The sequence below is a fragment of the Zootoca vivipara genome, chromosome 3 (genome assembly GCF_965207765.1).
Source record: "Zootoca vivipara chromosome 3, rZooViv2.hap1.1, whole genome shotgun sequence".
In the NCBI taxonomy this organism is placed as follows: domain Eukaryota; kingdom Metazoa; phylum Chordata; class Lepidosauria; order Squamata; family Lacertidae; genus Zootoca; species Zootoca vivipara.
Window position 1 is genome coordinate 17535351 of NC_142586.1, and position 12377 is coordinate 17547727.

Consider the following 12377-nt stretch of genomic DNA (forward strand, 5'->3'; position numbering starts at 1 on the left):
CTCTGTGAGGTGAGTGGGGCTGAGAGACTTCAGGGAAGTGTGACTAGCCCAAGGTCACCCAGCAGCTGCATGTGGAGGAGCGGAGACGCGAACCCGGTCCACTAAATTACGAGTCTACCGCTCTTAACCGCTACACCACACTGGCTTTGATTTTAGGGAACGAGAGAGGACCGGGGGAATCTGGAGCAGCATCGCCAGGTGAGAAGGCGGAACTTCGGCGCCTTTAGCAGAAGGTGCATTTGTGGCAAGGGGAATTTCAGCAGGTGTGGTTGAAGTCTGCAAATTTGTCCTCGTTTTTTGCTCTTCAAAATATGGCAACCCTATGTAAACCTCGTTGCATGTAAGCTTCATTTGCGCATCCCCATTCTGAAATGTTTAGACTGTGCAACTCTAGTGTACAAATGTCCCCCATGTAGATATGGTAAGTAAGATGGGCAGGTGTCAGGGGAGTTGAAAGGGGGCAGGGGCAGAGGCAGCTGGCCGGATCACAGTGCCCAAATAATTCAGATAGAACACTTGCATGCCACTCTATGCAAATAATTGTTTTCTTCCATATAACCCATCAAAAGGCAGTTTTGGCTTTGTTCAATAATTCCCTCAAATCATGCTTTTTCAGTACAGAAACCTAGAGAGTGACTAAAATAACGTTACATTCTAGTTCAGAAAATAAAAATGCGGCAGCTTAAAAAAGCCAAACAAAAACAAACCCACAGTGCATTTAAGACTAAACCAAAACTGGAATACTATAATAAAGGAATATAGCGAAAGCACTCACAAGCACACAAACAAATGATCCAGCTACTAAACTACACATATGAGCTTGAGCTCTACTGGGAATAAAATATTCCAGTAAAAATAAGAAAAGAGACAGAAACACAAGTTTCTTATTATCACACTTCATATGTCATAAAACGTAACGGCTAACTTATTTCTGGCAAAGGGACAGGAGTTGCATAACAATTTGGCTCACACAAATATTTTCTATTGTTGAGCATGTCTTAAATGCAGCAAGTTAACTTCCAGCAAACAGGGCTCTCTCAAAGTGTCCTAAACATACCTTATAGTTTCAACACACTAGCAAATCATTGTTCTGCCAGCAGCATCGATGGGGCCAGGTAAAAGAAAGAGAAAGGACAACTCAACCATTCAAATATAATTGAAACCAGGTAGTACTATGTGAGCAAAATATCCTGGCCAAAGAAGCATTCTTATTTTCTAGATTACTCCACTGCTTAATATTGAATGTAATTATTTACTTCCCCACCCCCTGAGGATTACAAAAATAACTCTTTTGTGGAAACTTAAGCTTTCTAGTTGGACTGACCATCATGTATTATGTATAAAATATATGATATGGTCATGATACACTGTTTTGCAGATCTGGTCAGTGCTTGGATGAGTAACCACTGGAAACGACATGTTCACTGCCCTGGGTTCCATGTAAACCACTTTGAGGGTTGCTTGCTTGTTTGTTTTACATTCAAATGGTGTTTACAGGTTATACTACTACGGTACTGCTAATTTTTATTATTTGTACCCTGTCCATCTGACTGGGTTGCACCAGCCACACTGGGTGGCTCCCAACAGAATATTAAAAACACGAGAAAACATCAAAAATTAAAAGTTTCCTTAAACAGGGCTGACTTCAGATATTTTCTAAAAGTCAGTTAGTTGTTTATTTCCTTGACATCTGATGGGAGGGCGTTCCACAGGGCAGGCGCCACTACCGAGAAGGCCCTCTGCCTGGTTCCCTGTAACCTCACTTCTTGCAGTGAGGGAACCGCCAGAAGGCCCTCAGAGCTGGACCTCAGTGCCTGGACTGGACAATGGAGGTGGAGACGCTCCTTCAGGTATACAGAACTGAGGTAATTTAGGGCTTTAAAGGTCAGCACTGACACTTTGAATTGTCCTCGGAAACGTACTGGGAGCCAATGAAGTTACTTCAGGACTGATGCTATGTGGCCCCACTGACTGCTCCCAGTCACCAAAGGTAGTCCCACATAGACTGCATTGCAGTAGTTCAAGTGGGAAATAACCAGGGTATGTATCATTCTGGTGAGACATTGTTCAGGCAGCTAGACTCTCAGCTGGCATGCCAAATGGAGCTGGTAGACAGCTGCCCTGGACCCAGAATTAACCTGCACCTCCATAGACAGCTGTGAGTCCCAAATGACCCCCGCAGTGTCACCTCATTCGGGGCCAGGGAATCCGTCACACCTGCCCGCCCCCTGTCCCCAAGAAAGAGTACTTTCATCTTGTCGGGATTCAACCTCAATCCGTTCCGAAATAAGTTATGAAATAAGTAAAATAAATAAATAACAAGGGGGAAGGGTTAAATGCAACATGAATAAATAAAAAATAGGTCGGTCCCATTTGCAAGCTCAGTTACAGTACCACAAAAGGGTTAATCCTAACCTTTGAGTGCAGGGGAAGAAGAAGAGATGTTTAATGACATTTTATTAATTTGTAGCTTAGGGGAAAAAAGAGGAAAATTTAAGCGCATAGAAATTGTAGAAAAATTAATAATTTGAAGGCATGTATTTTAGTGAATGAACTATAAGCAACATAAAAAGGTACAATATTTAATAGATTGACTAAGCTTTGCCTTAACCATTTGTTCTACCTGTTGGGCATGGACCACCTTTCTCTTAGACAGGTGTTGTATAAGAGGATTGATGGAGCTTGCTTAAAGGTTGTCCCAGGGGGTCCCCTTTAGCACCAATCTCTTACTAAAATCCAGACCCACCACAACTGGTAAGAAGAAGAATCCAATTTAGAGGGCACACAACAGCGAAAGAGCTGCCTCTTGTTCTAACCACTGTAGGGGTGGGACGACCCCAGGTATCCCAGGTGGGTAACCGGAGTCTTACAGGCTGTAAGGGCTTGCCGATCAGAAGGTCAGTGGTTCAAAACCGCACAATGGGCTGAGCTCCCATTGTTCTGCCCCAGCTCCTGCCAACCTAGCAGTTTGAAAGCATACCAGCGCAAGTAGATAAATAGGTATCACTGTGACGGGAAGGAAAATGGTATTTCCGTTGCGCCAGAAGCAGTTTAGTCATGCTGGCCACATGACCCAGAAAGCTGTCTGTGGACAAATGCCGGCTCCCTCGGTCTGAAGCGAGATGAGTGCCGCACCCCATAGTCACCTTTACCTTCTATCAGCAGAATGTATTATTCCTGCCCTTAAACACAATTGCCAGTATAGTAACTAAGCAACTTCTTCCTTCAGCTGTTGCTTGTAGAGCTGTTGGTCTCACACAGAGGTATTTTTTGGCTCACAGAGAGTGGGGAAGAGAGCAGAGACAGAGGGTGGGTATTTCCCAGGACCTTGTTTTCTGATGGAAGACCAGCCTCCTTGTTTTCATGCACATGCCAGGGAACCTCCACTTAAAAGGGGACCAGCTAAGAAACTGCACCAGCAACCCCTTTTATTATATACTATGGCTGGGCTGCGCGTATTCTGCAATCAAAACCACTTCATACCACAGCTGCACCAAATTCTGCAACTCACATTACGCTGCTCTGTCAGTATGCTTTTTATTATGTCTTTTATCATTGATGTTCTTTAACATCATTGGTGGTAGCTCTGGTTATGAACTTAATTTGTTTTGGAGGTCAGTTCTTAACCTGAGACCGTTCTTAACCGGAGGTACCACTTTAGCTAATGGGGCCTCCCACTGCCGCCGCATGCAATTTCTGTTCTCATCCTGAGGTAAAGTTCTTAACCCGAGGTACTACTTCCGGGTTAGCGGAGTCTGTAACCCGAAGTGTTTGTAACCTGAGGTGTTTTTAACCCGAGGTACCACTGCATATAAATGGAATAAATAACAATAGTAATAATAATCATTTATAGATTGCGGTGTTAACTTTTTTGCATTTATACCCTACGTAATTATTAGATCATCGGGGGTCTGTATTAAATATCAGCAAAAGCATTACCAAACCATCAAATAAGCCAACAGGTTTCTCAGCCCATCTTGAGCAAATGAAAACAGTTGCTAGAAAATTACAGTCTGTGTGGAGAAGGGTCAAGGGGAGGGGAGGGGATGGCAAGAGGTCAACAAGTTCAGGCATCTCTGACATACCTCCACATCTCGTGCACGCTTCAACATTTCAATGATCATGTAGGCACCGATGGAATGGCCAATGAGCACAAGCTTCACATCTTTCGGTACATTCTTTCGAATAAAGCTCAACTTGTGTTCTATTTGTCCACGAAGTCCAAAGCCATCATCTAGTTTATTAACATCCGTCTCTGCAAAGAACCCCAAAACATATTTCATTTCCTTCGCTTTGAAGAGGTTTAATCTCATTCATTCTAGCTTCTTATGACTGTTCTTTGAAAAGAAGGCCAAAACTTTTCACAACTTATTATAATATGACATTAGCGGTGCTGGGGTGATTGATTAAGGAATGGAACGACCAAGTTCTCTTGAGAAAGGCCAACTTTATGCCATGGGATTCCACCTACAACAAAGGTGCCCTCCATCAAGTGCAGACTACAACTGCCATTGGCGTAATCTAGTGCGGCCAATGGTCAGGGGTAAGGGTCGACATAGTCCAAAACTTCTGGAAGGGACCATGTTGGCTACCTCTGACATACAACATTACCTAAAATTATGGTAGCTCCAAGCTGTGACTTCTCCCCACATTAAATTACATTTCATGGAAGGGCATACATAGGTCTTTAAAAGCTGACTCACGAACTCTCTCCTTGTTCCCAAGGAAAACTCCCACCCCATTTTAGCAATGTTCACAAAGGAAATACCCAGTGTGTCATAATGGATGGAATTCCAGAGTAATACATGTCCTATACACATTTACCTGGAAGCAAACCCCCTTGAATTCAAAGAAGTATTTGAAGAAGTGTATCTGAGGAAGTGTGCATGCACATGAAAGCTCATACCTATGACAAACTTAGTTGGTCTCTAAGGTGCTACTGGAAGGATTTTTTTATTTTTGTTTTCCCCCATGAATTCAAAGATACTTACTTCTGAGCAAGAGTGACTGGGGAAACCCAGCTAGATAGGTGGGGTAGAAATAATAAATTATTACTATTATTATGAGCAGACACAAATAGGATTCTGCTGTTAAGACCCAGGTTCAGATCTCCACCATGCCGTGAACCTCACAGAGTGTAATAAGGGCTAGCCACCAATTCTTGAGGGGGGATTGGTGGTTGTAAGGTGGGGTGGGGGGCACGGAGGAGGAGGAGGAAGAGGAAGAAGAGGAAGAAGAGGAGGAAGAGGAAGAGGAAGAGGAAGAGGAAGAGGAAGAGGAAGAAGAAGAAGAAGAAGAAGAAGAAGAAGAAGAAGAAGAAGGGGAGGAGAAGGAGGAGGAGAAGGAGGAGGAGAAGGAGGAGGAGAAGGAGGAGGAGGAGTTTGGATTTGATATCCTACTTTATTACGACCCTAAGGAGTCTCAAAGCAGCTAACAATCTCCTTTTCCCTTCCTCCCCCACAACAAACACTCTGTGAGGTGACTGAGGCTGAGAGACTTCAGAGAGAAGTGTGACTAGCCCAAGGTCACCCAGCAGCTGCATGTGGAGGAGTGGGGAAGCGAACCCGGTTCACCAGATTACGAGTCCACTGCTCTTAAACACTACACCACACTGGCTCTCATACTACATAACTACATAACCTGCCCTGAGCATAGCTGCCAAGTTTTCCCTTTTCTCGCGAGGAAGCCTATTCAGCATAAGGGGAAATCCCTTTAAAAAAGGGATAACTTGGCAGCTATGGCCCTGAGATGACTTGATGCAACCAGTTGTACAGGTCTGCTTGTGATAAAAATGTTTGGAAACTTTAATACCATATTCAGCACATGAAGAAATATTATGGCAATGGGAAGAAGTCAATGATCATTATGATCATCCATCAGCACAAGCATTTCTGCTTGGCCAATGGAATGATCTCCCCTCTCTTTTCCCCACGTGCTGTTCAGGGGATTCTCCTGGCCATCCATAGTCAATGGGGGCCACAACAGGAAAAGGGGAAAGCCCTGTTGTGCTAGCACAGGTATGGCCAACAGGTAGATCGGGATCTACTGGTAGATCCCCAGGACGTTTCTGGTAGATCCCGGGTAGATTGTGAGTTCCTTAGTGATCGCCAGCCTAAAAGAAAAGAAAGAGCTCTTCCCCTAAAAAAAACCCTCAATAACTCTTGTCTCCCCCCCACAAAAAGCTCAATAACCATGGGCAATTGCAGGGAGAGCTCCTTCCCTCTTTCCGATACAGAGCTTACCAGTATGTGTGTGACTGTGTTTCTTTTCCCAAGCAGAGATAATGTGTAAGCATGGTGTCAGCTCCCTAAAAAAAGGTCAACAACTCTGGGGAACCTTTCCTTTAAAAGTCAACAACTTTGGGGTTCCCCCCCTTAAAAAGATGACGAGTGGTTGTTTGATCTGGCTTTCCTTCCTGGTTTCACAGGTAAACTTAGTGATATGAACCTTGAGCTATAAGGTAAAGTAAATGCATTGCTTTCATGAAGTCCCATCTCCTGCATGAAAGAAGCCACCCTCAACTATACCTTAGGATTTTTTAAAACAACAACAACAATGGTATACAAAATATAACTGTTGGGTAGAAAATATTTGCTTCAATATTGTCTTCTAATGACAGATTTTCAGCTTGTTTAAACCTTCAGCAAAGGAAGTGAGGTTCCTACAGAAAGAGCTCTGAGCAGGCCAATTAATGCAGTTATTAAAGCTGTTCATGGTCACATCGTGTCGGTATTTATGTATTGTTAAATGAATACTGGCAAGGTGAATAAAGGGATGGAGAAAAAGAAGTATAAGAATGCACACACCCGCTGCAAAATGAGAAGCAACATTTCATCTACAAGGCTTTAAACAGGTTATGGAAAATGAAAAAGGTTAGTTCTGGGCCTAAGGCTGAAACATTGTTTTCAAACTAATGCCTATTTTTAGTCCAAGTTGCTTCATTTTTTTTTTTAAAAAAAATCTATTCCATAGCCTTGTCATGCACATGAATTAGCTGACCACCTGCCGTAATTCAGGGTTTCCCAAACTTGGGCTTCCAGCTGTTTTGGGACTACAACTCCCATCATCCCTAGCTAGCTAGGATCAGTGGTCAGGGATGATGGGAACTGTAGTCCCAAAACAGTTGGAGATCCAAGTTTGGGAAAGCCTGATAATTTATCCCACTCAAAGTATACGTGCAGGATGGAACATGATACACAAGATCCATTGAGTCACGGAAGATAACAATTTCCGCACATGCTTCTTCAATGATGACAAGTCTCACCCATCCTCTTTTGCTTGATCAACCCAGCAATATCATTTAGCTGAATGATACATGGTTCAGCTATACTGTATACAGTCATATATTTGGGTTTAAAAAAGGAGTTTTAAGCTGCAGCCCTGTGCAATAATTTTTGCAAGCTACTTCCCCCAAATTGCAGTTGTGTACATGGGCGTACCCACCACGGGGCAGGGGGGCAGCTGCCCCTCCCTAGAAGCAGGGCGGTGGGTACGCCCATGCTTCTCCCCCCCCCGGCCTTCTTCTCAGCGGAGCTTCTGAGGTGATGCCGCTTCACGGCATGATAGGAGATTGCTGCGGTTGGCAGGGACACTGCTGAAAGCAAGCCCCCCCCCAGGAGCACGGCAGCAGCGGGCCTAACCGCAGAAGCACGGTGGCGCTTCAAAAGACAGGCGGTGGTGGAAACAGGCGTCCCCCACGCTAGGAGCTACAGGGCGGGCTCGAACAAGGCTGCGCACACCCGCTCACAGCTGATCAGTGGGAAGTGCCTGCCCACACGCACACCGGAGGGAGGCAGCTGCCGAAGGCAAAGGTAGCTCGCGGAGCGCACGAACGGTGCACGACCCTTGGCCAGAAAAGCGCTGCCGCCGCCGCTCCCCATCAAGTTGTTTCCTGGGCGCACTCCTTCGCTTTGCTTTTCAGTTTCTGTCGGCATTGCTGCTGCTGTTTTCCTCGCTGTCCAGAGTTCAAGGTGGGGGGGGGGTTCCTGTAGCCCCGCCCACATTCCCACTTCGTGGCCCCTCCCCTCCCTTGGGCCCGCCCCTGAACAACTATGGCTTGCCCCCCCCCTAGATTTGATCCTGGGTACGCCCCTGGTTGTGTATACTGCTTTTACGGAGATGCGCCTTTTTACACATTCTGCATCACAGAATTTGGAGAAGAGTAAAGTTTAAAGGAGAGCTGTCTTTTGGTTTGTGTATTGGTTCAGGAACTGCACCTTTGATGAGTTCATATTAGATGCAAACTGTCCCTAGTCAGGAGGCAAGCAGACTCTGGATTAGGCCTTCCATCTGTTTTGGAATGGGTAGCACTCCCCTTGAAGATTCAGGTTGTATTTAACTAACCAATATTCCAATTATTGAATGTTGATTAATTTCTATCTATCATCATGGGGCAGTTGGTTGGGGACTAGGACAGAATTTTCAATCAACTTTTTTTAAAAAAACCCTACAGATATCTGCGGGCAAGGTATGAAAGCACTGTGTTTTAGATTAACCCTGAGACCTTATAAAAGCCTCCCCACCCTTGGGAAATGTTCCTGTGACTTCCAATATAAACACCTACTTCATTAGTGTTTATTGGGGTAATTCCTTTTGGTAAAAGTATCCCCTACAAATAAATGAACATGGCTCAGGATTCTCAAACAGGGGGCCAAGAGAATTGTTTACTGTTGAAGGCAGACCTTAAGTTTACCAACCTCTGTTATTGACAATAAACTTCGGTTTGCAGTATTGGTGACAAACTGTTCAGTACCAATAGCCAACTCATGCAGGGAGATTCAAAATTGATAGTACTCCTTTGGATTTATATAAGCAGCTTTCCTTGTGTGCTCAAAAGACCTGGAGTAACTCAGCATTCCATACAATGACAGATAGTAGCTCATATTACTATATATTACCCACTGTATTATAATTATAATTTCATTTATTAATAGCTTCCCATGAGGCATGCAGAAACAATTTACATTGTGATTATCTAAGGTTACCCAATTAGCTCATAGCTGAAATTTGAACAGAGGAGATCTGGATCTCAGTACATGCGCTACATACCAGCTTTGGCAAATCAAATGCTAAGGCTTGTGGAAGAGCTTAACAAACAAACCAAGAGCTAAGACAACATTACAATGTGGCTGTCTGCAATGGTTCCCTTGCGAAAGCAGCCACAGGATGAGATGATCAGCACAGAATGTGCAGGAGAGGAATCTGTGCTTTAACCCTGTTACCAGCAACCCAAATTCATACCCAGAGGACAGGATCACACTTCAAAATGACCGTAACAGATTAGACAACTGGGCCAAAGCAAACAAGATGAATTTTAACAAGGAGAAATGTAAAGTACTACACTTGGGCAAAAAAAAATGAAAGGCACAAATACAGGATGGGAGACACCTGGCTTGAGAGCAGTACATGTGAAAAGGATCTAGTAGTCTTGGTAGACCACAAAATTGACATGAGTCAGCAGTGTGATGTAGCAGCTAAAAAGGCCAATGCAATTCTGGGCTGCATCAATAGGAGTATAGCATCTAGATCAAGGGAAGTAATAGTACCACTGTATTCCGCTCTGGTCAGACCTCACCTGGACTACTGTGTCCAGTTCTGGGCACCACAGTTCAAGAAGGATACTGACAAGCTGGAACGTGTCTAGAAGAGGGCAACCAAAATGGTCAAAGGCCTGGAAACGATGCCTTATGAGGAACAGCTTAGGGACCTGGGTATGTTTAGCCTGGAGAAGAGAAGGTTAAGGGTGATATGATAGCCATGTTCAAATATATAAAAGGATGTCATATGGAGGAGGGAGAAAGGTTGTTTTCTGCTGCTCCAGAGAAGCGGACACGGAGCAATGGATTCAAACTACAAGAAAGAAGATTCCACCTAAACATTAGGAAGAACTTCCTGACAGTAAGAGCTGTTCGGCAGTGGAATTTGCTACCAAGGAGTGTGGTGGAGTCTCCTTCTTTGGAGGTCTTTAAGCAGAGGCTTGACAGCCATATGCCAGGAATGCTTTGATGGTGTTTCCTGCTCGGCAGGGGGTTGGACTGGATGGCCCTTGTGGTCTCTTCCAACTCTATGATTCTATGATTCTATGATCTCAAGTTCTCTCCATCAAATACTCCATCTCACCCTTGGCATGCAACTGTGGGCAGGGGAGAAAGTGTTTCAAAGGAAAATGGGACTGCTAGGGGAAGTGTTAAGTACCTTCGCTCCTCCCAACTGCCAAATCGCTGTTCGCCATAAAGTGCTCCGTGAAGGTGAAACAGCCATGAGGTCTGGCTACCCAGCCATATTCTAACATTGGCTGACACTCAAAGGCTTCTCGTTGGGCAAGTCACCTCATTCCTACTTTTATTACGATTGCAAGCAAGATGGTGGGGGTAGAAAGAGAGACAATTTTAAAATTGAGCTAATCATAAAGGTAAAGGTAAAGGGACCCCTGACCGTTAGGTCCAGTTGAGGACGATTCTGGGGTTGTGGCGCTCATCTCGCTTTACTGGCCGAGGGAGCCGGCGTACAGCTTCTGGGTCATGTGGCCAGCATGACTAAGTTGCTTTTGGCGAACCAGAGCAGCGCACGGAAACACCATTTACCTTCCCGTCCTATTTATCTACTTGCACTTTGATGTGCTTTTGAACTGCTAGGTTGGTAGGAGCAGGGACCGAGCGATGGGAGCTCACCCCGTCGTGGGGATTTGAACCACCGACCTTCCGATCAGCAAGCCCTAGGTGCTGTGGTTTAGACCACAGCGCCACCCACGCTACATAAGCAGTAACAAATGCTGAGAAGTTAAAAAACAACAACAGCTCAGCTCAAAGTGAGTGCAGGTTCCATCACAAATGGCTTCCAAAGAATATTAGACACCTCTCTTGTAATGTTGACCGAATTATTCTCATTTATGTCCTTTCCGTTAGCCTTTTGCCCTCAAAAAGCTCATACATCTTTTTCAAAAGGCTCCAAGCCAATACAGTGGTACCTCGACTTACGAATGTCTCGACTTACGAAGGTTTCGACTTCCGAAGTCCAGTAACCCGGAAGTATTTTTGCCGCGTGTGCGTTCTGCACATGCGCAGAAGTGGCGCGCGTGCTTTGTGCATGCGCAAAATGGACGCTTAGACTTACGAAGGATTCGACTTCCGAAGAGCGCCGCGGAATGGAGCGCCGCGGAATGGATCGCCTTCGTAAGTCGAGGTACTACTGTAATATAATAATAATATAGTGTCCAGACAGGGCTTTTTACAGCCGGTACTCACCAGAACCAGGAGTGCCAGCTTGCCCTGCAACCGTGGGAGCTCAGGGCTGTGGGTGCCATGTGGCGAGCATGGCCCTGGTGGCAAAATTTGTGGGTGCCTGGCCCTTCATGGGGAATTTTGTGGGTGCTCAGGCACCCAGGGCGCCGGCACTTATGACCAGAACTCAGTTTTGGCAGCTCTCAGGTAGGCGCCATTGCCATTATAAGAGAACAGGGGAGGCATTCACGGATAGTTCTAGCACCTCTTTTTCTATAAAAAATAGCACTGTGTCCAAATTAGATTAATTCTTACTAGCCGAGCGATGTTATTCCCACTGAGGGTGTCTTCACCATTACAGCATAGGAAGGACAAACAATATGCTAAGGAAAAGCCTTCCTGAGTAACTGCATCAAGGCAATAAATCTGTTGCCCCAGATATTTTAAAATATGGTGTTAATTGTGCTTCCTTTATTATATCATTTATCGGCATAGAAAGCAGATACGTACAGGAATTACATACGAAGGACCTGGTCTACCAAGTTGGGTGCGGCCACCAGAGAGTGAAATTAGCAATAATTAATAAACAAACCACACAGCTAAGGTGCCATGATACGCCATTCCTCAATCTTAGTGCCTCCACTTGAAAAGAATAATTCTCATTTGGTATCTCATTACATAGGTACCTTGCCAGAGGAGTTATTTAAACCAGCTGGATGAGAGAGGAAAAAAGAAAATAAATTATCTCCTAGCTTCAGCTCCTGAATCTGACTTTGGTATTCAAGGTTCAGTAGGAATTCAGTTTATTTATTATCCTACGTAATTCCTTAAGGAACCATCCAGTGTTCTTGTTCTTTCTTTCTCTCCCTGCTCCCCCTCACCTCCTGGCTAGACTAACATAAGCATGCCCCTGTTTTAGCAAAGAATTTGCATCTTGGGTATCCAACGATATTGTTTATTATTCAGATGTGTAATATATTATTTCACGAGCAATTATCTCCAACATACATACCTATCTACACACACACACACACACACACACACACACACACACGAGTCATTCTCACCCTGTCCCTAAGAAATATTCTTGTTAGAATAAAGGAAATGCAATATGAAATAAGGCATAAAGTTGTATTCCAAGGCAACAGATAAATGCAT

The 12377-nt window shown here is 44.6% G+C and overlaps 1 protein-coding gene across 2 annotated transcripts in view; it reads right to left on the reverse strand.

The window, feature by feature from the left end:
• Positions 1-12377, reverse strand: part of LDAH (lipid droplet associated hydrolase) — a 105911-nt gene that overhangs the window by 68794 nt on the left and 24740 nt on the right. For both annotated transcript variants that reach the window (XM_060272438.2, XM_060272439.2), the window contains one exon: positions 4086-4255. In XM_060272438.2, coding sequence (XP_060128421.1) covers positions 4086-4255 — 170 coding nt within the window. The remainder of the gene's footprint in view (positions 1-4085; positions 4256-12377) is intronic.